This window comes from Lates calcarifer, linkage group LG18 (assembly GCF_001640805.2).
Source record: "Lates calcarifer isolate ASB-BC8 linkage group LG18, TLL_Latcal_v3, whole genome shotgun sequence".
NCBI lineage: Eukaryota > Metazoa > Chordata > Actinopteri > Centropomidae > Lates > Lates calcarifer.
In genome coordinates this window covers 15,380,598-15,407,861 of record NC_066850.1, presented here as the reverse complement: position 1 = coordinate 15,407,861, position 27,264 = coordinate 15,380,598, and the positions used below count along the sequence as shown (strand labels likewise).

General features: G+C 41.8%; 5 protein-coding genes and 1 long non-coding RNA gene across 13 annotated transcripts in view; 3 read left to right on the top strand and 3 right to left on the bottom strand.

The window, feature by feature from the left end:
* The window catches only part of LOC108888373 (uncharacterized), a 32,460-nt gene extending 30,222 nt beyond the window's left edge, over positions 1-2,238 (bottom strand). For 4 of the 7 annotated variants that reach the window (XR_007815016.1, XR_007815015.1, XR_007815018.1 and 1 more), the window contains exons 1-2: positions 1,317-2,236; positions 601-716 (exon numbers count right to left, since the gene is read on the bottom strand). This is a non-coding gene — a long non-coding RNA (uncharacterized LOC108888373). Of the gene's footprint in view, positions 1-600; positions 717-1,316 lie in introns of all 7 variants that reach the window. The other 3 variants (XR_007815020.1, XR_007815019.1, XR_007815014.1) reach the window with 3 other exon arrangements.
* Positions 640-4,481, top strand: si:ch211-214j24.10 (uncharacterized protein LOC558894 homolog). The gene is made up of 4 exons (XM_018684361.2): positions 640-788; positions 2,289-3,086; positions 3,187-3,219; positions 3,600-4,481. Exons 1-4 carry the CDS (start codon positions 773-775, stop codon positions 3,647-3,649), a joined length of 897 nt encoding a protein of 298 aa, XP_018539877.1. The 5' UTR covers positions 640-772; the 3' UTR covers positions 3,650-4,481.
* A 1-nt stretch (position 4,482) lies between these two features.
* On the bottom strand, positions 4,483-11,144 carry osgep (O-sialoglycoprotein endopeptidase). Its single transcript, XM_018684359.2, has 12 exons — positions 11,000-11,144; positions 9,885-10,004; positions 9,661-9,780; positions 8,650-8,825; positions 8,443-8,538; positions 8,293-8,342; positions 8,112-8,190; positions 7,944-8,009; positions 7,404-7,494; positions 6,510-6,585; positions 5,665-5,763; positions 4,483-5,541 (listed from the first exon to the last, which is right to left on the bottom strand). Exons 2-12 carry the CDS (start codon positions 9,997-9,999, stop codon positions 5,502-5,504), a joined length of 1,008 nt encoding a protein of 335 aa, XP_018539875.1. The 5' UTR covers positions 10,000-10,004; positions 11,000-11,144; the 3' UTR covers positions 4,483-5,501.
* A 177-nt stretch (positions 11,145-11,321) lies between these two features.
* apex1 (APEX nuclease (multifunctional DNA repair enzyme) 1) lies at positions 11,322-14,485 on the top strand. The gene is made up of 5 exons (XM_018684355.2): positions 11,322-11,451; positions 12,343-12,474; positions 12,568-12,731; positions 12,839-13,031; positions 13,416-14,485. The coding sequence occupies exons 2-5, from the start codon at positions 12,414-12,416 to the stop codon at positions 13,928-13,930; spliced, it is 933 nt and encodes a 310-aa protein (XP_018539871.1). The 5' UTR covers positions 11,322-11,451; positions 12,343-12,413; the 3' UTR covers positions 13,931-14,485.
* LOC108888368 (zinc finger protein 585A) lies at positions 14,343-22,013 on the bottom strand. Of its 2 annotated transcripts, none has more exons than XM_051077722.1 (9): positions 21,876-22,013; positions 20,138-20,340; positions 19,911-20,009; positions 19,643-19,738; positions 19,194-19,304; positions 18,093-18,216; positions 16,904-17,999; positions 16,653-16,705; positions 14,343-16,090 (listed from the first exon to the last, which is right to left on the bottom strand). In XM_051077722.1, the coding sequence occupies exons 2-9, from the start codon at positions 20,285-20,287 to the stop codon at positions 14,979-14,981; spliced, it is 2,841 nt and encodes a 946-aa protein (XP_050933679.1). In that variant the 5' UTR covers positions 20,288-20,340; positions 21,876-22,013; the 3' UTR covers positions 14,343-14,978. The 2 variants fall into 2 exon arrangements, with proteins under 2 accessions (XP_050933679.1, XP_018539870.1); XM_018684354.2 differs by lacking the exon at positions 21,876-22,013 and adding an exon at positions 21,051-21,373.
* On the top strand, positions 21,833-26,861 carry selenoo2 (selenoprotein O2). Its single transcript, XM_018684291.2, has 9 exons — positions 21,833-22,266; positions 23,113-23,316; positions 23,423-23,600; positions 23,674-23,804; positions 23,989-24,266; positions 24,362-24,524; positions 24,902-25,087; positions 25,524-25,680; positions 26,406-26,861. The coding sequence occupies exons 1-9, from the start codon at positions 21,833-21,835 to the stop codon at positions 26,571-26,573; spliced, it is 1,899 nt and encodes a 632-aa protein (XP_018539807.1). The 3' UTR covers positions 26,574-26,861.
* Positions 26,862-27,264: the final 403 nt, after the last annotated feature.

Below are 27,264 nucleotides of genomic sequence, written 5' to 3'. Positions count from 1 at the left end.
CTCAACTCCCTGAAGAGCACATTGTCTGTAGACCCACATTCATGATGAATTGATCTGATGTTGGTTTTACTGATTTTTATCATCTAAACTGATCACTGAATCAATGATTGAAGCCTGCAGCTATGAGAAGAGAAGTCTAGTGTGGTCAATCATGAAAACACAGAAAGCTAGATTTACTCAGGCTGCAAAGCAGGCAAAGTGGAAAAACACCAAGCTTCAGGTTCACTGTATTAATGTGAAGGAGTTAATGGTGTCCTTAAATCTAAAGATTAAAGAGGCATGAAGTGCCAAATTTAATTATATTACTAACATAAATAAAAGTAACCCCAGGTTTCTTTTAAATCGTAAAGATCCAGAGATCTCTCCATTCGTCAGATGCCTGTCAAAAAAAATTGTTTGTTTTTGTCATCTAAATTTTTCAGGGAAGTGGCCTACTAAGCACCATGGCGTGTATACTTACAGTATTTAGATTAAAAAAAATATTGGCTAACAGGTTTACGTCATACCTTTTTAAATAAGAATATCGTCTGCATAGGCCACTGTTACCACGTGGTTATCACATGGGTTGTAATTATAGTTCGAGTTAAATATTGCAATTACCTCCAAGTTTCCCGCCGGACCGCTTATCTGCGGGGACTTCCTGTCCCACCCACATTCTCGTGTCGCTTCCGGGTGGCCACACAAGCCTCATCCAGCGAGTTGTCGTTATCTCAACGCTGTAAACAAAAGTTATTAAACGGTTTAGCTTCCGCGACACATTAAACGAAAAGACATGCATATCAAAACAGGTAAGTTTGTACAACTTTTTCGACACGTTTGACAGAAATTCCTCACTTTCAGAGGTGTTATTTTGTTGTCTTGCCACAGTGTTAGCAGCGTTGCTAGCGGCACCGATAGCAGCCTGCTCTCCGCTTTGAATGGAGGGTTACGAAACTTTGACTTCGGCTAATATGCTAACTAGCCTCGAATTTCTTGGTATGGAAAAAATGAAGTCATCCCCTCGACGACAGTTGTCGTTGTTGAGACGTTGCTGAACTAGATGTACCATGTCACGACGGCAAAGGAATGCAACCGTCGAGTTTAATTCGCCACACAATGACGCTGCTAATTAAAGTTTGCTAACACCGGTGAGGGCTGCCAGCAGCACAGCGGACATGAATCATAACAGTTTGTTCAATACGAATAGACGCTAATAACGCAGTCATGGTACTCCTTTTCTTTGTCACAGACTAGGAGACTTGTACCGTCAGCTAAGTTTGTCGAAATTTCTATCACGGTGTAGGAGACAGGCTCGGTAAGCTAGTGAATTACCTCACCCGTTTTTATGAAATGTGGCGCTGAGGAGCGGGCACGTTGTTCAGGCCGGGTGTACTCATTGATCGTGAGTGTTGCCCCTTCAGCTGTGTCCCTACAAACCGCCCGTTGGGAGTTTCCCCTTTTATCACCTAGGACGAAGGACTTACAAGAACCAAAATAACTGACCCTTCCAGTAAACAGTTAGTCATTCGTTTTTCATGATGAGTGACGGACTAACATAGATTGTTGTGTAACATTAGTACAAGATTACTTCAGGTGGGATGTTTGATGACAGGTATTTAGCTAGTAAACGACTTAATGGTACATTCCAGAAATTACTTTCTCAAAATACCCAATACAAACTGGTTAAAGACCTGCCACCAACAATCAATTCTTATTAAATCAGATTTCTTAAATTGTATACAGATAAACATGCAAATACACATATTTGAGAAACTAGACTTGAACTAGAAAAGAAGACTAGATTAGAAAACTGAGATGTTTCATTCCAGCTGTTATATCCCTTTATTTCAGTATTAGGTCATCTTGTTCTTTTTCTGCAAAATCTAGTAAACAGGCAGCAATACGGGGAACTGTTGTTCTGCCTAAACTCAACTGGCACACCAAAAGTCACATGAAAATGTGTCATCTTCCCCCAGCGTTTGTTTATATGAAGCAGTGCAAAGATCATTTATGAACTAGTGCCAAGTGAAGAATCGTGTAGCGTGAGATACCTGTTTGTGTACACACAGTGTTCTTATCAGTGTGCTGTTGTGGCAACAGACTGCTACAAGAATTTTTATTACATGAGCACAGGACTGTGATTTGAGATGTTTGGGGTTTTTAGGGTTTATTCAAAATTTTAATGTTCCCAACTTGTTTCTAGTATGTGTGATGCATATTATATATATATATATAATACATGTCATTATATATATATATATATATATATGACAACAGGAGATTGACCAATATGATATTCTCTCTTTAAGGTACATGGGAAGCCAGCAACACTGTGTGTGAGTCCGATACCCTGTGCGATCCAGCAGTCCTTGTTTCAGCCACTAACTCTGAGCCACATATTCGTAACCGCCGCCTGTCCCCTGGCTCAGGAAACTGTGGAGGTGGTGGGGGTGGAGGCTGCATTTCTGGAGGTGATCAGCAGCCCAGGCAACTTTCACCTGAGGGCGACCTGATTGGACCTGGTCATACAAACGCCTTCAGCTTCCGCAGGGAAAAAGAACGCAAGGGTCAGCAGCACAAAGGGCGCAGCCTCCGTAGGGAAAGTCATAAGGGGGTCAGCCGAGTTAGTGAGCGGCCACAAAAATCTAGCCAAAAGGAAAGGTGGGTGGAGGACAGTCTGTCACTGCTCAAGCCCCCGCCTGCCTTCCCAGTGCAGGACAGCCCCGCCAAACTGCAGCCTGCCGTCAGCTACGCTTCCAAGGTGAAGGCGGGAGCAGCAGGTGGAGCGCTGGAGGAGGATCGCCCTGCCATTGGCGTGCTGCTACAGAACCAGTGGGGTCTCAGTTTCATCAGCGAGGCGAGGCCGATCACAGAGGGCACTAGCCCTCGCCCCACTGCCAATGCCCTATCACTTCAGCCCACAGACGCTAAACAGTCAGAAGACCTACAGCTCGACACAGTTCTCACAGTCCAGGCCCCTGAAGAAACACCTACTCCAATCACTACCTCCGTCACCCCAAACACACGCCCAGAGGTGGACAAGAGCAACGGGAAGCTGCTGCTTAGCTGTCGCCATCTAGTGGAGGCTCTGAACTATCACAATAGAGGTGAGCGCCATGAAGAGCTCTGAACACAAAGGGTCATTTTTTGAAAATTGTCGTTTTAGTGCATAGACTCTAATGATATTTGTCTTTTTTTTCTCCTCAGAGTGGAATTCTATTTGTAACAGGCAGAAAAAAGGTGAGTTGACTGAAAGACTAAAGTGGTTGGTGCTGTCACGCAGTTTATCAACACATAAACATGGGCGAGACGCAGGAGAGTACCTCTGACAGTGAAGCTTTGAAATGTTGTGACATTGGCTTTAGCTCCTTACAAGTGTTAAAACATGCCAAGACAGTATTTTGTAGTTTAGTCTGTTTTGTAGATCACTTTATCAGTTATATCATTCTCATTGCATTATGTAAATGTGTTGCACAAAAAGAGCATATGTCTGATTCTAGAATAAAATGTATGTATAGAAAATAAAACCCTGCATATGTCCAGTGGACAGTAAATGCAGTCAGATGTTTTTTTTTTTTCCCCTTCGTCCTTTGACATTGTTTTGTTCTTTTGTTTTCCAGATCCAAAAAGGATTGTCTGGTACAAGGACACCCAGGAGCACCCAGCCTAGCAGTGTGAGGAAACCCAAAGCGTATATAAACACATACAACACACGCCTACATGCACATTAAAACACGTAAAGATGGACAACTTTTTGAGTCCCGTTCACACACACTGCACTCAGGATGATGTCTTCACGCAAAGCCACACTGAGACACTTTGGACTAACTCCTTTGAGATCTTACAGCAATGGACTTTTTTTAACGCCTTACAGAGAGCCTGCCTTAATTAATCAGACATGTTTTCATCGCCTCTCATTACCATTTTTAGCTTGTATGTGTAGAGCTGGTCTTTTTTTAAACAATCTCTGAGGAACTATAACTTAATTTTTTTTCCCCTTTTGAAAGCTGCAGTTTTATCAAACTTTTCTTTGTCCTCTGTAAAGCGAGTGGTCAATCAAGCACTTTGTTAAAAAAAAAGAAAAAAAAAAGAAATCTGTTGTGACCAGTCCCTGTGTGCGAGAAACCCTCACCAGAGTGATCTATCCCCCACTCCCACTCAATTCTAAACAAAATGTCTTGTACCTGCTTGAGTTTTTTAAGGTTCATGTATGCAGAGGGCTTCTGTATCCGTGTCTTCAGTTTACAGAAGGGTGTAGTCAAAGGCACAGTAGAGTTCACCCTTTATCCCTGTCAGATCTTAATGCTGTGTTCCTTTCTTTGTTTTTATTTGGTTCCCTAATCAGGTGAATGTTACTCATGAATCCATAAGGGATTTCACCATGTTCAGTATGTTGATTTTTGAAAAAAAAAAAAATTTATTGAATAAAAAAATTTACACTGGAGAAGGAGGAGGAATGTAAGTGAACAGTATTGCTCAATAAAAATGATTAAACTTGACAAGTAACCTCTTAGTTCTTTTTATTTGAACATATTCAGAATTGCTGCTGTAGAGGCTGAGAGTCAGAAATCAGCTTTCTCTTCATGTTTCTCTCCTCAAGTGTATGATACCTAACAACAAGCAATTTGTAACTGGATATAAAACAGGATGCAACACCTGTAAAAACAATTGAGTTATGCCACCATATTTTCAAAGGAAAACAGCTGCTTTAAAGATGTTACTGTGATGCACAATAAGCTGGTGGCCAGTTTAGAATGGGGACAGTGTCTACAGAAGTAAAAATGTTATTTTTAAGGTCAGATCTTCTACCAACACTGAAGAAAGCAGGGAGTGAGATTAGCAAACATGGTTTATTTGCTAACCAAAGTCTGCCTTTATTGTTCTCCTCAGATTTTTGTGATTTCTACAGTAATATTATCAGTTACTCTATCAGCCAAAACAAATGCAATTATCAGCCCTGAAACTCCACAAGTGCATCTCTGGGATCTAATATAAAAAGTACAGCCATCTGAATTTATAAAAGGTACCTCTTCATCCAAGTTTGTTTTAGATGTTGTGAACTCTGTTGTGTAGGAGGTGACCTATCCGGGGAAAGCTCCACCACTTTTAGTGACCAGAAGTTGTGCAGTGTGTGTGTGTGTGGTTTGTCTACAGAATTTTGTGGGCAGCACATTTTAAGATCAAAATATACCTAACTACTGCAACAGCAACAGCCAGCAAACATAACTCGGAAACGGTGTATTTGTTGGGGACTAATGTGAATTTTTCCTGACATTAAGAAAAATATAGAATATCACCAGTTCTATCCTGTAAACATGAGTCAACTAAACACCTAGAAACCCCACAACATCATTTGGTGGCATTAAAGCAAAATGCTAAATGAGACAGAGTAGCAAATCTTAACTGTCAACTGCAAGAGAGTTTAAGTGTCCCTTTAGAGGCCAGGTGTACTACACCCCATGTCATAACAGACCTGCTGCAACAACATATTTAGCACCGAGATGTGTCGCTCAGTCCATCAGTCAGTCTCTCCATGTCACCTCAACTTCATCTGTTCTGTACCTATAACAGGAGAAACATTAATGGTCGACCTTGATGTTGAAGGCCGCAGAGGCTAAATACAGACAAATGAAAACAGCAGAATCTAGAGAGAGAGAGAAAAACAAACAGTAATGTGGAGTTTACCTTTGTGTAATCCATGAGTCTTCCAGCTCTGTCACCTGACCGGACTTAAACATCTCCCAGCCGGCTTGAGCAATCATTGCTCCGTTGTCTATACAGAATCTGTGGCACAAAGTGAACAGTGTTATCAGGACTGAAATCCCTGCTTTGGGAATTCAGCAGTGAGGGCATGTGATTTACAGACAAGGGTTTGATATGGACATTTTATCACTGTTTCCCTTCATCATTTTAAAAGGGCCATAGGAATTTTATAAAAACTATTTATGCATGCTACTGCAAATCATACACGTTACAATTTTGCAATGTGTGCCATTATTATTAAGACACTTAAAATCAATATGAGGAGAGTTGAAACCCTCTGATATGTAAGCATCACTCTGAGCCTCTGTGTTTGTATTTGTCCAAAAATTGTTGTAGTTGTGCTGTAATGCAGTTTAGACTTAAATATATTTGTACTGACATCACCCCACTTTAGGTCTTTTACTGAAACTAATAATAATAATAATAATAATAATAATAATAGCATCCCAAGGGGAGAAGAAAAACACAAATCTAATACATGGCATGCATGTTTAGCACAAGTATTTCATCAATTTATAGAATGAAGTGTTCCTGAATTTGACTCACTTACACTCAAAAAGCCTCTGAAATTCTGTTGGAAGGCGTGTTGGGTGTTATGCTGATAATCCAGCGGGTGTGAAGTTTGTCTTTCAACACCTCAGTATCTGACTGTAGAGCCAGTTATACTGTATTGCAGACTGGTCAAAGTTTCAGTTCCTGGAGCAAACTCTATTGTCATTTTAATGTAAATGAAAGTGAATGTGCTGAGTGTGGACGGACTGATTTACCGTTCATCTGTGGCAAACAGCTTGGCTCCCCTCTCCTTACACATCACCCCCATCATCTCCTGCAGACGCAGGTTACCTGCAGAGGAAACAAGAGCTCTGAGTCTCTACACAGACTGGAATCACAATCATATAAACACAGATCAGGTCTTCCTGTGAATGGATTAATGTGAGGCTTGAATTATTCTCCTCAATGTCATTACAAACAATTGTTTTTATTAATCATGGGATCTGCCTTTAAGGTATAGGTACATTCACATTTCAAGCATTTAACTAATGCTTTTATCCTGGACAACTTTTTCATTTACAGTAATCATAAAGGAGCAAAGTATGTGTGGATCATTTATATTTCATACAATGACCTATTTTCCAATTTGGAAGATAATACATACACTCTTCCACTGCAAGACCATTTTCTGTGTTTTTCTGGGCACAAAGACAGGAGGTATCGTCTGTGCTGTTGCTAATCTGCTAACATCTCTGCACAGTTTGGTGATTATCAGGAATGACAATATTTGTGTTCTTGTCAGAACTAATTTCTCTGAGTGCTCTCACACAGAAGAAAAATGTGTAGGCCTGTTCCTTTAAAGGGAAGACCAACCCTTCGTCTCACACTGTTCTACTGTTCTATGCATTTCACAACTGTAAGAATAATATACAATACAATAGTGTACACAGTGCCTTGGGCTCCTCTATTGTTCATTTGTCCCTGGATGCTAAAGTTGATCACTGATAAACCTCACTCTTTCACACTTCAGGACATTTACTGTTGATATTTTTTGGTTCAGACCAAGATAACAGACCAAACAAAGACAGACCCAGAAGCACATGTGCATTTTTTAAAAGAGGAATTACATTTGTTAATTTGGAATTTTCCTTTAAGTGTTCCTTACTTACAGCCAACACCTCCTACGATGAGGACCTCTTGGGAGCCACAGTGAGCCATGGCCCTCTCTGTAATCTCCACCAGCATGGAGAATACTGTCTCCTGCAGGGATTACACACTCAGTTTAATATCATGATTAGAGCTGTAACCATTAGTTGATTAAACAGTTAGTTAAATGACAGAAAAATTAATAAGAGACTATTTTGATAATGGAATATGATTATAGTGTTTTCAAGCAACATTTGCTGGTCCCAGCCTCCTCCTACATGAAGAGAATCTGAAGATGTCACCTTGGGCTAGGGGACTATTTTCTGACATTTTACAGACAAAACAAGCACTCAGTTAACTGAGAAAATAAATGTTTTAGACCAAATATCTCAAGATGAAAACACAACAAACCTAAAGTACTCTAAAGCAGCCATGGACACCCCAACAAGTATCAAAGCCTGCAAGCTTACAGCTGGCTTCTACAAATAGTTCTATATATATCTTCTTTTTTTCTATGCAGGACAGCACTACATTAACTAACTGGGTGTGTTGGTCCTTATTACCTGCAGTGAGAAACACAGGTCCTCTGCTGTACACTGATCAGAGCTGAGCATCTTATGAGCAGCTTCCTATAAAATAAAAACCAAAAAAAAAACCTGTAACAACTGTGAACCAAAAGAATGATGGAGTAAAATATAACTGTGAGAATTAAATAATAAACCACCACTCACCTCAATGTAGGATAAAATCCCAGAAAATGAAACGTCCATTCCTTTAACTGTGTATGGTAACTCCACATACTGACTGCCTCTAACAGTGTGGACAAAAAGCAAAGTTAGGCAGTGTGAAAATACAACAATTAAGTACTTGATACATTCAGAGTGAAGTTGTAACACCAGCACCACCACTCACTTCTTGGCCATCTGCTCTATGTTGTAGCCTGGACTGGGGTCATTGGATATCTAAGAGGTAAAACAGTTCAAGATAGAAGCATTAACACACACCTCTGAGATACAGCAAAAGGCAAACAGTTTCTATAATGACAACCAAAAATACACAAACCTTTATGACTCTGGCAAACCTGTCCAAACAGTTGCCAACTGCAATGTCGATGGTCTCCCCAAATATTCTGTACCGCCGCTCTGAGTATGCAATAACCTGCACAGGATGAAATGCACAACAGAATATTTACATCTGTAACTAATAAACCACTTAGTACTCTGTGTATGTTACAGCATGGTTACAGTCAGCAGTTTTTCCTTCACTAACCTGTGTGTTCCCTCCACTAACATAAAGCACAGTGGGGTTGTTGGCTTTGGTGATGAGTCGACCCATCTCTATGTGTCCGATGCAGTGGTTGACACCGAGCAGCGGCTTCCCCCAAAGCTGTGCGACTGTACGAGCCACCAGAGCCACCGTTACCAGGGGGGCACCCATACCAGGACCTGACAGAGAAGAAGGAGGATTGAAGCCACAAGCAGCAATGATCAGGGTCCAAGCAGACAGAGCATCTGGATGATTGTTTCTCATTTACTTGTTAATAAAATGTGACTTTCATGAATGCAAGCTGATCAGAGCATCCATGCCCATGGTTTTACAATGCATACCCACAGATTTGCAAACCTGGTGAATGCTGTCACCATCGCAGTGCTTCATTTCATGTTCTCTGAAGAAAGAGGTTGTCTACTATTACTGTGCGTGGTTTACGAACAATCCTAAAACTGGAGATGGAGGAAAAACTACACAGATGCTGTCAAAACAAGCACTGTTCAAGTTGTGTGGATGTGAACAGTGCTTATCCTGACAATGATATGTTAAATTCTGGTTGAGATCTGAAAGCTTTCACAGACATCAAACACGATGAGCTGGACTTGAATGTTTAAAGTGTAATATGATGCACAAGCTATCTAGAATGATCCCTTAGATGTAACTGTGCAGTGGGTAGGATTTTAACATTGTTATCAACGTAGCAGAGATAGCTTCAGTGAAGAGTGGAACATGCAGGTGAGGAATATACATACAGTATATCATGTTGTTTAACCGTGGAGACATGTTTTTACTGACTGAGTGAATTTAGAAACTTAGAGGAAAGGTCAACGTGTAAGTTCTGCCTCCATCCAGGGACTCTCTGTAATGTCTAAAGGAAAAACTGAAGTAATTAAGAATGACAAGGACACATACCTTTAAAACTTCTGTAGGTACAAGGTAATCATTTTGACAGACATCTGGCAAGTTCAATCTTATTCTGCTACAAGATGAACACACAAGATGTTATGTTACCTTTGGTGTACGCCACACAGTCAATGTCTGCAGGCTTCAGCCCTGCTTGTTCCAGCGCCTCCTTCAGGACAGTCAGTATGACAGCACGGTGGTGCCGAGCGGTGTCACTCGGCATGAATCCTGATGGGCATAATAACACGCTATCACCTTCACATGCAAGATTGTTAGACTCTGATATATCACAGCGAAGGTGACATCAGTGTTTTAACAGAAATCTGACTTGCCTTGACCAGGAGGTGTGATGTAAGTCCGTCTGGGGTTGGAAAGAACTTCACCATCCCTGATGATTCCTACACCAATCTTATTGGCACTGCCTTCAAACCCAATAACTACAGTCATGGTGGCTGAAAAAGTTTTTAGAAAAGAGAAAAGCAAAGTGCAGTGAACACTAATGTTTTCTGTTTTCAGATGGAGGCCAGTAGGTTTATTGCAACAGCAGTACAGAGTCTGTTGTGAATGATATTTTCCCTTTACTAAATCTCTTTAGGAAACTGATATCCCCTATGGAAAAAGAAACATGACAATTTAGCTAAGATAAAAAAAAAAAAATTAAATACTCATGGACAAAATTTCTAACATTCTAATACACAATTATGAGAAATTAAAACAGTACTCCACTGATTTTATGCATTAAAATTTGTCTAATGTTAGCCAGCTCCACTGTCCCTGTCCCAGATGACAACATTGGTTGGCTAAACTGGAGGCTGCTGCCATTTTGTTGGGTCTCTCTCTGTAACTATAATAAAATAAAAACTATGATCTAGACCTCCTCTATATGTAAATTATCTTGAGATAACTTAATTGTGATTTGACGCTATACAAATAAAATTGCACATGCAATATTGTATATTCTCTCATCTTGACTGGTACAACTGTGGCTCATCAGCATAAAAATAAGCTCGGTTGACAGTATCTTAGGAACGCATAGCTAAAATTAATACAGTCTACTACAACAGTCCCACAGACACAGACCTTCACCCTTCAGGTGCAAATGCAGAGAGTATCCAGTGTTTGGTAGTTTCATTTTCAGCAAAGATATTTTAAACAAGCTTCAGCACCGTGCATGGTAAGTTGATTAAAGCATGCGAACATTTCATATACTTTTTAAATCAGAACATGTAGGCGTATGCTGTATTAGCCTAAACAGCAACTCTCCTGATAAATGCCTGAGCTACAAAATGCTACGATAGAGGAAATATAAAAAACACACTATCCATATTTAGCAAATTCAAAATATAGCATCCTGTATAGCTGTGCTGCTGCTATGTCAGCAGTGGCAACGCACGATTTCACTGACTGCTTTATATTAACACTGCGTTGAATAACAAATTAGGTATACCTTTCTTTTCAGTTTCCTTCGGTAGTTTACATTAATCCAAATTCATTTCAGTTAAATTTAAAAATACAAAACTCTCTGCCTCAGCTAACTCCTGAAACTCAACTATTCCACTTGAACTTTGGAGGACCTTAATACCGACAGCTGTGGAGGTCGCCTCACTAAAAAGCTTTGTCTAACTGGTGCTTTACCTCAGTAGCTTGTCAGGAAATGTGGCTGCATTATAGCAGCTAAAGACTACTGTTTTATATTCATGATCTTTAAATTACGAATAAAAATATGGAGTTTTTTTTAGTAGTTTGTATCAGGCACAAGTTTAGGCAGTCACCAAATACAGCAGGCACGTGGTCAGAAGTCTTTGCTGTGCTTTGTGTGTGAGTGAGTGAGTGAGTGCGGGTATTGGGGGGAGTGACTGGGAAGCAGGACTTGTTTGATCGTTGCATCCTGTTGTGAAAGTAAGATTATTTGCATCTCTTTTTCCGGAGACGTTTTGCTGATCAAAAAGAAAACGTTAACGTTAAATAGTTTTCATTTGCATTTGTAGATGAAGCAGATAAGTTGTGCAGCAAGTAAAAGTTAGCTTGGTGGTCATTCTCCATTCATCCTCAGTGCAGGCCGTGTGCTGCTGGTTCTGTGCTCTTTGTCACAGAGGACCAGCTAGCGTTAGCATAGCTTGCTATTAAACTTGTTATGTCACAGAGAGAAACTGCTAAATAGCTTCTGTAGTCGCTGGTGTTATATCATCTATATACACGCTGTTGCATTCAGCGGGTCTGATATTCCTTCATATTTTGCATTAGTGTCTGTATGCTCCTCCACAACAACGACTTCCGTCAAAATAAACACTCTCGGCGCATTTCCTCTTTGTCACAGAATATATACAAGCCTTCAGAAACTCGCCTGGCCTTTCTCCGGCTGACAGACACCATTTGTAAAACAAAGGCATAGTTATAAAATGGAGGCGTTTTGTAGCACGATGATGCGCACGTCCTCAAAACTGAACGTCTGCTTCTTAATAGAAGGGAGACATCGTGGCTCAGCCAGCACCCGACACAGCGATACTGTGTCGATGTTCAGCACTATACACTCAAGTTGCCACACTGGCCTGTCTGAGGATATTTAAGTTGGACTTGGTGAAAATGATCGGACACACAACTGCTGGATAATACGACGGGTCGTTGTGTGAATACGTTGTAACTAATTAAATTTGTCTGCACATTTTAATGATCTTACTGGTACAGAGTAGAGAACCAACAGTAAAAAGTCTTGAATTCAGTTGTTGCAGCAGTTATCACTTCACACCTTTAGATGAGCACATCACTCAGATTTCTCTTCTGTTTTTCCAGCGGCGTGTGTGCTGTTGTGTGTGCGTGTTGTGTGTCTGCGAGGTGTGTTTGTTGTCAGATCAAGTTCGAGTATGAAGAGAGGCAAGAAGGCAGAGGAGGCGGTCGCAGATGGGGAAAATGACAATGGCTCTGGTATTACAGCATGCATTAACACACATTCAAAAACATGTTTTATCAACTTGTACATATCTGACCTCTTAGACTCTTTCATCTTCCACCTCACAGCTACTGCAAAAAAAGCCAAGAAGGCTAAAGAACCAGAGGCCCCAGTTCTGTACGATGATCCTCCTGACAAGATGACCAGCAAAGATGGACGAGAGGCCAACATGAAGATCACCTCCTGGAATGTCGACGGGCTGAGGGCCTGGGTGAAAAAGAAGGGCTTGGATGTGAGTTTGCAGAGACCCTGAGAAACATGAGTCAGTTGCCAGAGGCTGAAACAAATCTGTAAGTGGTCACATGCTTAATGCTTCACATTTGTGTTCTTCCTTCCCAGTGGGTGCGTGAGGAGAATCCAGATGTTCTGTGCCTGCAAGAGACCAAGTGTGCAGAGAAAGACCTCCCTGCTGACATCACCTCAATGCCTGAGTACCCACACAAGTACTGGGCTGTCTCAGATGACAAGGAGGGTTATAGTGGTGTGGCCATGCTTTGCAAGACTGAACCCATCAAAGTGACCTATGGTATTGGTGAGTGGCGTTTTATTATGCTGTTATTATATTACTTGGAGCTAGAAACATTTTACACTAGGCCTGTGCAGCTGACCACAATTACTAGTCTTAAACCTGCACTGGACAGAGCCAGGCTAGCTGTTTCCCTTTGCTGCCAATGTTTGTGCTAAACTAAGCTACACAGCTGCTGGTAGTAGCTTCATATTTACCTCACACATGACTCTAAGCAAGACAGAATATGCCCCAATATGTCCTCTTATTGCTCTAAAATAAAGTTACATATTGAACTAACTGCACTAACTGATTCTTAATTAGTCTACATTTCCATTGTGAACTAAAAACGTTTATTAGTCCAACTTTAGCCTTCAGTTGTTCAGTAAACCTCCTCTGCCAATTCTCTAGGCAAAGAGGAGCATGACAAGGAGGGTCGCGTCATCACTGCTGAGTTCCCCAACTTCTACCTGGTGACCGCCTATGTGCCAAATTCCGGAAGAGGCCTTGTGCGCCTAGATTACCGCAAAACCTGGGACGTCGACTTCCGGGCATACCTGAGTGAGCTGGATGTGCAGAAGCCCCTGGTGCTGTGCGGCGATCTCAACGTTGCGCACCAAGAGATCGACCTGAAGAACCCCAAGGGGAACAAGAAAAATGCAGGCTTCACCCCCGAGGAGCGCGAGGGCTTCAGCCAGCTGCTGGAGGCCGGTTTCACCGACAGCTTCCGCGAGCTCTATCCTGAGCAGACCAACGCCTACACCTTCTGGACCTACATGATGAACGCCCGCTCAAAGAACGTGGGATGGAGGCTCGATTACTTTTTGCTGTCGTCCTCCTTGCTGCCAGGCCTATGCGACAGCAAAATCCGCAACAAGGCGATGGGAAGCGACCACTGCCCCATCACTCTGCACATAGCCATGTAGGTCACAGTGTGGGCAGCAGGTCACTGCTTTTCTTTATACTTCTGGCTCAAACTATCATGTATGCTGATGTGTGCTCTGTCAGAGTGAGGCAACACCTGCTTGGGCAGTCAAGTCTCGAGTCTGTTGAAATTTCTCATGGGTTAAGTGCTGCCCTATCTCACTCTTTCAGTGAAGTCAGCAGTAGCTTAGTTGTCTAGTACTTTTCTTTTTCACATGAAAGTTTCATAAAATCACATTACATAACACCCATATGTCCACTTCCTGTAATTGAAGCTTGTCAGTAAACCCATGATGTACACCTGGAATTCATCTTGGCAATTCTGTAAAAATACAACACTAAATACCAAAAGATGTCTAAGCTGATTTTCACTTTTTACCCATGGCCAGCTATAAAACTGTTTCTCCTTGTGTGTTACTGAAATTAAACTACTGCTGTTAAGAGAAAATGTATCTGTTGTAGCACAAAATGTTCTAAGCCTCCTTTCCAAACCAGTGTTCATTTTTTCTGTGGTAAAATGCAGTCCATTTCTCAATAAAGACTGAATTTATGTAGAACCTTCGTCCATTCATTATTTGAAGATTTCGAACCAAATAAGACTAATGTTACATCACATCTAAAAACACATTATCCTCTGCTCAGTGCTGCTTTAATCGCAACACAATCATGAAATTAAATGCATTCAGTGTAATGAAAAAATGGGACATTCAACATGAACCTGTTCTTGCTAGCAGTTTCTATACTAATGTAGTTGACAGCTGTTAAATGAGAGAGAGCCAAAATAATGCTGCTACAATTGCTTATGTCCCAGTCTAAACTATAAACTATAAACACATACGATTTCAATTTACAAAATATTTATCTCCAGATTAATAAATTCAAGTCTTTCCTAGCTATGTTAACTTCATGATATGCGTTCGCTGATGCATTTTGAGATTATATGACTGCCTGAATCCCTTCCCACATTCTACACAGAGGTATGGTTTTTCCCCCGAATGTGTCCGCTGGTGTCTTTTAAGGCGGTTGGCACTGAGGAAGCTCTTGTCACACTCAGTGCAGGAGTAAGGTCCGGACTCCCGTGTGGTAGCGCAGGTGGATGGTCAGGTAGCAAGACTGGGTGAATTTTTTGCCGCAGTGGGGGCATTGGAAGGGCTTGTGGCCTGTGTGGAAACGCTCGTGCTTCAGGAGCTCGGCGTGAGAAAAGAAACCCTTCCCGCAGTCTGAGCAGAGGTACGGCCTCTCGCCTGAATGAGTCAGCTCGTGTCTGATCAGAGTCGCCTTGTAGACAAAACTCTTGTCGCACTGCGAGCAGCTGAAGACGTTTTCTCTGGTGTGGCAGCGCTCGTGCTTCTTCATGTTGCGCTCTCTCTTGAAGCTCTTGCCACAGAAGGAACACATGAAGGGCATCTCCTCTGAGTGGATCTTCATGTGGCTCAGCAAACCACCCTTGTAGAGGAATCCCTTGCCGCACTGTGTGCACGTGTGTGGCCGCTCCTTCTGATGGATGCGTTGGTGTGCAGTGAGAGCCGCTCGGTAGGCAAAGCTCTTTCCACAGTTGCAGGTGTGCACTCTTTCTTCCTGGTGAGTCTGGAGGTGTCTGTTGAGGTAGCTGACGCAGCTGAAGCCCAGGTCACAGTGAGGACATTTGTAAGAACGCTCCACCTTGTCAGTTTCCTCGCTGTGGGTCTTCAGGTGCCTCACCAGTGCTGACTTCCAGACAAATGCCCGGCCACACTCTGAGCACAGGTACTCGCCGTTCTCCATGTGGGTGCTCTTGTGCTCCCTCTGAGCCACCAGTGACTTGAAGAACTCTCCACAGATCAGGCACTCGTACTTGCGTCCCGACTTGTGTGTCTGCTTGTGCCGCTCCAGTGACTGTTTGAAGGAGAAACGGCGTCCGCACTGAGAGCACAGGAAGGGCTGCTCGCCTGTGTGGATGCGTTGATGGGCCTTTAGTAAAGACTGGAACTTGAAGCTCTTCTCACAGTCTGGACAATTAAAACGTCCTTCCTCATCGGCGAGAGGCTGAGGAGAGGGCTTGTCCTCCTCAGTCTCAACAGAGTGAACACTGTCTATGTGCTGCTGGACCTGTGCTTCTTCTGAATGGTGGAAGGAGCACTTCGGACAGGAGAAAGCAGCTGATGAAACATCTGCTACAGAACCTACAGAGAGACAAAGTTAAAAGAGACCAATGAAATTTTGTGAAACGTTGTGCTAGGCAGTGGTAAAATGACATGTCTGGATTTTTAAACTTTTTTTGAGGAGCCCATAAATTACAGGCTGGTAATTAACAAAGATTAAATAGTTCAATTTCTGCAGATAAACACACAACTCCTTTAAACAAGCTGCCGCCATCTCACTTTGGTATGGCTCTCCTAAACTCATATAAATTTTTCAGCAGGGTAACACTTCACTTTAACCACCCTACTTACTATTTATATGCACTACACAAACATTTACTAATAGTTTATAAAAGGATGGCATTTTCAAGTGTTGAGTAAAACATAATATTTGTCAACAATTATAATCTCCACTGGAGACTAATTCTCTGTGATCACATCTTATTTATGGACACATTACTGAATTATTATTAGTTCATTTCTGGCCTGCGATTAACGGATTTCCAGCCACTCTAATTTCTTTTCACTTTGTGTGGCGTGTGCGTTTTCATGTCTCTCTGATTAAGAAGATCAAAAAATAATATGTTTAAAAATGAATACTCACTTTCATCACCATCCTTCAATGAGACCATGGGTGACCCATAAGAGTGCTCAGCACTGTTAGAGAGAGAGAGAAGAAAAACAAATGCCTTGTTCAGCCTGGTGGCCAACAACAGCCAATGTAATAAAACAAATGTAACTAAAATATGGAGTTTCTATCATGCACTGTTGTTGCTACCATAAAGACATGTAAATCTGCAAATATGTTTGATATATCACCAAAAAAACACAACTATTTGCGAGACAATTCTTTACCAACTGAAAGGCAAAGGCTTCAGGGCTGGAGGGTTGACCTTCCTTTTCCTCGTGGTCATGCGCTTCTGTAAATTTATCACCTGAATCTTCATAGTCGGTTTGCGTTTGCGCCCACTTGTGCGGACTTTCACCGTAGAGACGACTTGATTAAGTTCAGGGACCAGGCCTCCAGACTCACAGGTGCTGTGAACATCTGCGTCTTCCAGATCCTGATCACCATTATCACCTGCTTGCACCTGGGAGTCAGGTTCAGTGAGTTCAACAGGATCCTCACTGATATTTTCATCACTAATAACAACCTCTTGTCCATCTTTATGGCTCTCTGTGGGCTTGTCAGCGGTGTGATCATCAGGGTGTGTTTTTAAGTGCCTTGCGAGTGCTTGCTCCCAGGTGAATTTTCTGTTGCACTGGTGGCATATGTAGACACTGCCTTCCATGTGTTTTTGCTTGTGCTCTGTGCGGGCCGACAAGGAGAGGAAGGTCTCGCCGCAGATGACACAGTCGTATTTGCGTCCAGTTTTGTGCGTGTGTCTGTGCCTGTCGAGGGACTGCCTGAAAGAGAAGCAGCGACCACAGTCATTGCAGCGGTGGGGACGTTCACCAGTGTGGATGACCCTGTGGGCGACTAGTGAAGAGGCAAACTTAAATTTCTTTTCACAGTCTGGGCAGTCATGAGGTCCCACAGTGATTTTGTGTTGGGAGGGACCTGGGTTGTCCTTGTTAACTTCTGGATGGATTACGTTTGTCAAACTACTTTCAACCTTCTCTTCAGTCACTTCTCTCTCCTCTACCTCTTCCCTGGTCGTCTCTTCAGGAAGCACTACTAGCGAATCTTCAGCCGCTGTGTTACTATCTGTTCCTTCATAGCAGTGTTCTCCCATTACCATCTCGATGTCGGTGCTTGCGCCTAACTCAACCTCTGCATAATCTGTCACTGTGATTATTTCAACTGCTACATCATCCACAAATGATACAGTGTGCGTTTCATCACTGAGGCCCAGCAGTGGACCTGGTTGGTTGGGTTGTTCTGCAACTCTGCTAAGAGCAAGTGCAGAGAGGGCAGAGAGGATGCTGTCGCCCATGCTAGAAGGTGGAACTGCGCGAGAAGGGACAAGAATGAAACGTAAGTCACTGTGTATTCAACAATAAAAGTGGAATAAAACAGAGGTGGTTATGGGAAGGGACTTACCATGTTGCTCTAAATGCCCCAGGTGTTTGTGGTGCTGGAGTAAGTTTTTCAGGTCTGTAGGCTCACAGACTGAATGCACACAATCCTTCATCACTGAGCATTCAGCTCCAAGCCAAGATACGGTCTGTGGGAAAACATACATTGCACCAAATTCAATAAGGTCAAACATATTTACACTTCAAAGACTGAATACCAAGACAATCTGTTTGGATATTACTAGCAAATGATGTTCAGTGGTATCATGTCTATTTTACTTTGAAACATAGTAACACGAAAACCAAGACACTGCAATGTCAGGGATGAGTAACACTGCACCTCATTTATGTTACACTTACAATGCAAGACAGTTCCTAATGGTTAAATGTGTATACTGTGTAGCATATAGCATATATGATGTAGCATTTAGTACCTGTCGCTTATTGCCATATTGTCACAGTACTGTGACACAATATAAATATGGAGACAAATATTTTAATGAAGATTATCTATTCAAGAACTCCCAAACTGAAATACAGTCAATTGTCACAGTTTGTGACATCCATCCATCCATCCATCTATCCGTCCATCCGTTATCTATACCACTTCTCTGTTAAGGGTCACAGGGGGCTGGAGCCTATCCCAGCATTTAATTTATAAAGAGAGCACCACAGTCCACAATGAGGGAATGAGTCACACCTATTTTACCTTTTTTAAATCATGATAGTCAATAAAATATAGCTGGGCTTGTTCACTTCTGAACTGACTGGTGTCATGCATAAACAGTATTATTTGATGCTGTGTAGGAGTTTTGCCTGGTCTTGTTAGAAGACTTTTAGATTGCTCAAGCAGGCCTGTATTACTAACCTGTACTAGTGAAAGGAGTTAGACAACCTAAAAAAAGTCATGTGCACCCTCTTGTGGTGATTTTTGGTATTGCTGTGGTCTCTTACTATAATGTAATGTTAACCTCCCTCAATAACATGCAGTAACAGGGGATTATATAGAATCAGTATCATAATTCCCAGTGGTGGTAGTTTACTGTAAGAGATGATCTTTTAGGTTGTTCTTTCTTTGTTTTCTTTTTACATGTGATAGCAGTTTTATCAAAATGACGCCACTCACTTGTTCGAGATCAGGAACTGGCAACAGCTGAGCCAGTCGACAGAGAAACTCCCAGAACAGCATCTGCAAATCACTGTCATACTGTGGTCCATACTCTGCAGGGAAGACCTCCTTTAAAAAAATAAAAGACATTGTGATAAAAATGATTTTACTACATCACAAAGACAAGAGACGGGTATCTCTGCAATATCTGCAGCTACTTGAAAATATTAAAAAAGCATAGTCTTCACTTCTTTTTTATATTCTCCAATACATTTTGCTATAAGGAATGTCTCATATATGTCATTTGCCATTTGTATCACCTGCAATTTTCTATAACCAAATGAATGTGTGAAACTGATTAAATTTAACTTCATGCAACTTATAATCAAGCTTTTTAACCTACAGGAGCAAGTAACATTAACAGCTGGATTTCACTCCACAGAGGTTTGTTAGCAATACTGCCTTACCGAGAAAAAGTCTTGTCTCTCTTCAGGATCTTTGAGCAGATTTTGGATCAACTCAAGAAAGTTAACTGCTACCTCCTCTTCTTTTGATTCTTTCAACTGCAACACAGGGATAAATATTACTACTGAATAGCTGCTGTGGTTGTGTTGCTGAATTTTTCACCCTGCCAATAACATCATTCATTTAAATAAACAAATATTGAACTAAGGGGCAGAAAGTTAGGATCACAAAAAGAAATGATATTAACTAATTATGAGTGGACACACTTACATCTGCCTGGGTGGGGTGCTGTGATCTAATCTTGTCCAGGTGAGATAAGATCAAGTCAGGCTCCACAAGCTGTTCATGTCGGCACAACTCAAGGATATACTATTCCAGAAAAAAATAAAACATTACACCAAAATAATCCTGTGTTCACATACCATTGGCTGTCTATAAATATATTTCCTACATCTTACTTTAGCTGTTAATGCCTTGTGTTCTCCACTCTTACCCACCCTAGCTCTTAATCCCAGGTTCAGTTGTGTCCTGTGCTTGTTCATTAGCAGCTCTGGTACCATGTCCATTACCAAAGAGACAAACTCTGCTACTTTCCAGTAGTTCATGACATCTTGCTTCTTCAGCACCTGCCACATAGAGGCTGTCATGAGCTGGAAAGGTGGGACCAAGAGGCGCAGTGACGCCACAGGTAGAGGGTCATCTGAAAAACAAGAACACACTCAGACTGAGGTTGAATGAAGCTCACCCTCCTGTCCCATTCATCTGTATAAAAGTGCTTACATTTCTCTGTCTGACAGGAAAATCTGTCCATTCAGGTCAGAGGTATATGTCAAGTGCATGATAAGTACATGGGACTGTGATAACTCGAGGTCATACAGTTATTTACAGCTGTATTCTCAGTTATATTAGCAGTCACTCTGTGCCGAATAGAATGTGATAGTTGATTTTAATGTTATTTTTACTTATATAAAACTGCATATAGTCGTCCAAACAATGCAGTAGATATTAGCAGAAGGAGGACACTGTTTGCAGAGTGGTTTTGTTTACTAGCTACAGCAACAGCAATGTGTTTTGAATGCAACCTTAGTGGAAACACTTGGTGTATGTTCAATAACCGCAATGTTCTCAAACGCAGTTAGCTAACTTTGGCATTCTTTGTACAGCCTGCACATAAAGCAAACATATTCATATTATGCATATTCATATTCATAATATGCATGCAAAAAATGATTTGTGGTGCAAAATATAACATGTCGAAGTAACGTTACTATCCGGGAATAAGGCAGTAAGCTAGCTATCTGGGCTAACTTAACTAGAAGAACTTACAAAAGTAAGCGTTAGCTGAATTATCACCAGCTCACATTAGCAAAATAATGTTTTTATTCGTTCTAGGTTTGTCAATAAACCAACCTTTGGAAATGGTCGTGAAAACACCTGAGTCCATCTTCTCACACCGGTGCTGAAAAGTTTGACCAGCTGCAGTTAGCTGCTGTTAGCCAGCTAGCTAGCTACCCAGCCACTGCTGACTACTACTAGTGTTTACCGGATGCTAAGGCCTGACTGAGGAGGCTGTCCATCAGTAGCTGCTTTGAAATGTCTCTAAACTGGGGGACGCGTTCAACTCAAATCACCAAAATAAGCATTTATGTGGTGCCATTGATTTGTTGTCCAGTGCTTCTTCTTCTGCATTTACTTTTTACGGCAGGTGACATTTTTCTTTCTTTTTATTACCGCCACCTGCTGGAGATTCTTTGCATCACTCCTGTACTCCCTCTAAATAATGAAACCGTAATGCTCTGAAATGCTCACTGAATACTTTTCTCTCTCACACTGCCTTTATAGAGCATCCGCAAAAGGCAAGACATATACAACCTACAATTTCCAGCTGTGTTCTGTATTTTCTTCTTTGGTTTTATTTTCTCTGGTTTTGATACAGGTTTTCTTTCTCTTCTGTTTTTTCACTGATGTTTTATTTTTATTTTTATTTATTTATTTATTTATTTATTGACGAGGGTTCAATTATTCTGATGTCATATTATGATCTAATTATGTTCTTCTATTTCATTTCTGGTCTAATACTTTTTCACGTTTAATAGTTCAGGCCCAGATTTCACTCTCCTGAACACTGTAATACTGACGTCAGCACACAGTCCTGACTCTGACTGACTGGGTCATATTAAGCTCCAGTCCTCATGGAGTCCTCTCAGTGCGTGTCCACGGCTCTGGAGCGCTTACCTTTCAACAACACCGCGCTGAAAAAGCTGCCGGTGGATGACACAAAGGAGTCCGGGTCCCGGACAGTCCCGGGGGCGTGTTTCTCCCGGATTTGGACTCTTCAGCCCCTGATTCGTCCCCACTTTGTGGCCCTGTCCCATTCAGCGCTGGCTCTGCTCGACCTGACTGTGCAGGACGTACTGAGTGATCCTATGGGTCCGGAGTATTTGAGCGGCTCCAGGCTGCTGCCGGGCTCCGAGCCGGCTGCACACTGTTACTGCGGCCACCAGTTTGGGCTGTTTGCGGGTCAGCTGGGAGATGGAGCTGTGATGTACCTGGGGGAGGTAGAGTCGGGTACCTATGGGCGATGGGAGATTCAGGTTAAAGGTGCAGGAGTCACACCTTACTCCAGGTAATTTTCTTGCTGTCCTGTTCCACTGACACTTCAGGAACAGGATATAGGTCTGGAAACTAACTACTATGATATTTGATAAAGTTTTCTACCAACAACTGAGAATAAGAGAATTCAAGTGACAGAGCTAATTTTTCATAAGTCTCACTCACCAGAGGCATGTGAATGCATTAACCCAGGAAGAGCTGCTTAAGTGCTTAACTGCTTGGCACACACTGAATGTGTCCCCTATTGCTTAACAGTGTGTGCTCAGTTAAACCAGCACACCACACATTTCCCCTAGCTGATTTGTTCTGTCATTCACACATAAGTAAAGACCGGTTTATGGCAGTTTCTTTTTCAATACAGCATATCTTGCCTCAAATTTCCCATAGCCAACTCCACCTTGCTTTATCAGACATAGTCTCATGATAGTTTGCATTTTTAGGGCAAATGTAGCAATGAACCTGCACAGCTGGCTCAGATATTGGAGCCCAAGTTTTACCATCTACCGTAAGCTACAGTATAAAAAGAATAGAACATCAGCTTGAAACAGCAGCTTTACAAAAAAACCCTCAAAGACAAGTGGTGGAAACTGGTTGCAAGTTTTGCTTATTTACTCATAAAAAATGACAATAACAGTTTTAATTCACTGAAAACCGTTGGAGGGTTGCAGGTTGCCTGTCAGCTGCCAAGTGGTCAGACACAACATCAGGAATACCTGAGGTGACTTACCTGACTGACACAAAATATTGCATGTCATATTTTGCAACAGAAGATAACTGTCATCATATTTCTGGCACCAGCAGTTTACAACCTGGATAAGTATCCAATAAAGGTGTGACCACCACATCTCATTTATCTCAGGGATGGTGATGGCAGGAAGGTGCTTCGCTCCAGCATCAGAGAGTTCCTGTGCAGTGAGGCCGTGGCTGCCCTCGGGATACCCAGCACCCGAGCAGCCTCCCTCGTGACCTCTGACCTCTACGCCAGCAGAGATCCACTCAATAAAGGCCAGCGCATCCTCGAGCGCTGCTCGGTCGTCCTGCGTCTCGCCCCTTCCTTCATCAGGTTTAATGTGTTTGTACAAAAACCTTCTGTCAAAGTGGTACCTGGAAAAATATGGACGTTTTATTAAGCGCTTCTTTCCTTTTTCTTTTCTTTTTTTTTTTTGAAGGTTTGGATCTTTTGAGATCTTTCTAGGCCGAGATGAATTCTCAGGCCTGCAGGGTCCCAGTGCAGGGAGGCATGACATTCGCGCTCAGCTGCTGGATTATGTCATTGAGACTTTCTATCCCTGCATTCAGCAGGCTCATAGTAACCGCAAAGACAGAAATATGGCTTTTTTCAGAGAGGTAAGACATTAGCTGTTTGTTGACAAATTGTTATACATATTTCAATCATTACATTTGACTTGTTTACCCTCAGGTGATGATGCGAACCGCCAAGCTAGTGGCTCAGTGGCAGTGTGTTGGTTTTTGCCATGGTGTCCTTAACACTGACAACATGAGCATCCTGGGTCTAACTCTGGATTATGGCCCCTTTGGTTTCATGGACAGGTGAGCTGCTGAAAATGGAAGTCTGTTGTTCATCTTCATCTTTACATTTAGGTTTACCAGTTAGATTACTCATAGATACAGTAACTAAAAAGAAGATAACAATTTATATACTGTCAGGACAATGTCATGACATCTGGTACATAGTATTCTGATATATATGAAAACTCTACCACCTGTGTGACAGATTTGATCCAGATTTTATCTGTAACGCCTCGGACAAAAGAGGGCGTTACTCATACCAAGCCCAGCCGTCTGTGTGCCGCTGGAACCTGGCACGCCTGGCTGAAGCTCTGGGCTCTGAGCTGGATGGAGCAGAGGCTGGAGCTATCCTGGATGAATTTATGCTCACATATGAAGCCTTCTATCTGAGTATCATGAGGAAGAAGCTGGGCCTTGTGAGAAAAGAAGAGACAGAGGACAGTGAGCTCATATCAGACCTGCTGCACGTCATGCACAACACTGGTACCACAACACAGAAGAGATGAGGATAGCTGGATCGCTTATATAGAACACTATGGATAAAATGTCAGTGGTACTCTGTTATCATGCCTTTCCAGGTGCAGATTTCACCAACATCTTCCGCCTGCTGAGCTGTGTCCCCTGGCCTGAGGAGGGCGACAATGAGAGAGCAACAGTGGGGCCAGTCGTGGACCTAATCCTACAGCAATGTGCCTCTATTCAGGAGCTTAAGGTGGCTAATATGCCAACTATGGAGGACCGGTGAGGGGGTGTATGGTGGTTGGATATATGTGTATTTCTTAAAAGAGCACCTATAATAAGCACATAAATCTCTGTCTGCCCCACCATATACTCCTAATAGCTGTACATCTAATCCAGGCTGAGCAGAGTACTGGTTTCAAATGATTATATCTCTCCTGACATCTACTTTGTTTTTCTTCCACATGCTAGCATTTTGGGGAAAAAGCTTACCAAGACAATATGTAAGTTAAATGTGTGTTTTGTGGCATTTGGTAGGACATCAGAGACACTTGCAGGCTTACATGGAACAACATGTAGGACTAGAGTTAGGTATATGGTCAACACCAAACATTTTTTCCTTTTCCTCACTAATCTTTAGGCATATTCTCTGTTTCCAGTGAATTGGCGATGATTCTGTCCATGGCACAAACCAACCCGGTCATGTTTAACATAGTAGCAGACAGGTCAGGTGTGGCCCAGCAGCTGGAACGGATGGGCCGGCTAAAGGAGCTGCTCGAGACCAACGAAGATGAGCTTAAGGAAAAGCAGCGTGATGACTGGATTCACTGGGTTAGCCGATACAGGTTAGAAAAGAAGAAAAAAACTAACAAGTGCACAAAGAGAAGCACACTTTGCTAAAAAGTGCATGTGCTATTAAAAAAAGTGCCTGTGCTATTCATTTAAAATTTGGGATAGATAACAGGCAGTATTTAACATGATACACTATAGATTGAGGAAATTAGCTTACTTCCTGTTACCTTTTGCCAATTTAATTATTAACAATTAATTTACTGTCCGCAGCTTTACTGCTTTGGTTCAGTCTCGCAGCTCTCACCAAGCAACTGGAGTAGTGGAGCATTTAGCAGCAAATAAACAGGATGTTTGTCTTGAGGAGTTGTTGAAGACCAAAGGAGCTAAAAGAAAATTAGACATTTTGTTTTTCACATTTTCTCTGCTGGTCTAAATGAACAAAGAAGTAAAGACAGGACTTTTGTGATTTTTCTTGTGCTGAAATAACAGGAGGCGTTTAACCAGGGAGTGTGATGGCACATGTGACTTGCCTCTTATCAAAAAGGAGAGGCTCAGTGTGATGAACAGCAACAACCCCCGGGTCGTTCTACGTAACTACATCGCCCAGAATGCAATTCAGGCTGCAGAAAAGGGAGACTTCTCTGAGGTCAGGAGACTTTTACAAGTTTGATTGATTCTTTGTAGAAACCTCCATCCAGGTCTATTAATGCTGTTTTGGTTTACAAGCACTGGCTCACACAAACACCTTTAAACACAAGTCATGATACATTGGATGCTGTATGTAAGTTTTTGCTATATAGCCAACATCAGCATCAACAGCAGTTTATTCACCTTCCATAGTTGTGTTTAAGTTTAAGACAAGAGGCTAGAAAAGAAATGACTTCTTCTAAACGTAGAGGGGATGCTACAGTGACTTACTGCTGCAAAGTGGTATTATTAGACAGGACAGGCTAGAGCTAGCTGGTTAGCAGAAAGAGGAAAAGAAGTGATACAAATAGAAGAATTGATAGAAATCGAAGCAAAATAAGAGTTAACACTAGAGTTACTTTCCACCACTGGCTCCTGATGAGTAAAGGACTTAAGTTTGACTGGTAAGTAAACAGCTGTTAATGCTGTCATTGACTTTGTAGCAAAAACAAACCTTTTATCAATTTCTCCAGACATGACACTAAAGATAACATTGAGAATATAAATATATCAGTGGTGCAGATACACAGCAGCTGCTTTGTTGGACTTAGTTGTCTCAGTGAAATTTGTGAAAGGCAATGCTGTTCTTTGTATTCTTATGCCATTCAAATTCTGTTTTATGCCATTTACATCATGTTTTCACTTCAACGATAAATAGTAGTCATCTCTTACATTTTTCTGTAGGTTGAAAGGGTCCTCAAAGCTCTGGAGAAACCATATTCAGATGCAGTAGGACTGGAGCCTTTGGATGGACCTAATGCATTTGGGGAAAAGGAGCAGAGAGGAAGGGATTTGACTGTTGGCTATGACAGGAAACCTCCTGCCTGGGCACAAAGAATTTGTATCACTTGATCCTCATAGAGCCTCCCAGGCAGCTGAAGGAGAGATGTCTGTTTTCACTGGTTGACCACATGGGCCACAGTTTTCAGATCAAACAAGATGTGGTCTCCGTTTCTACCTCAGACGATCTCTCCTGCTTCCTGAAGGGAGGATGTTGTGTAACTCAGTGTGTTCCAGTGTTCATCAGTATGGCCATACAAGGTGGTTCACTGTTTGTGTCCTCATGTGCTTAAATTAATTATGCTATTAAAGATACAAATATAAATGTAACTTGGGAACAAACAGAATGTGCTGACAGAATCTCACCTTTAAGAAGTCAGTGAATTTGCTGATGAGGTATGAAGGCTCAGATGACCAGTCACACAGTGACCTGTCTGGGTCTGAAACACAAAGAATACACTGACATCAATCATTTACAGATAGTGGACTTATAAGGCTGACATGTCAATAGTCACAAATATGAGCAATTCACATTGTTTACCATGTCTTTCTTAGACCTGCTGCAGATAGAATGATTGTCAGTGTTTTGTTTCTCAAAGTTTGAAATAAAAGGTCATGTTGTTTATTAGAAAATCTGTTCATTAACTGTAATGGTTTATATGTCTGTTTTAAACCTGTATATATTAGGTACAATATCTTAAAGGCCCCTGAACACCTATTTATTCAATTTATACCAATCTTGCAACAGATTTTTTCTTTGTGC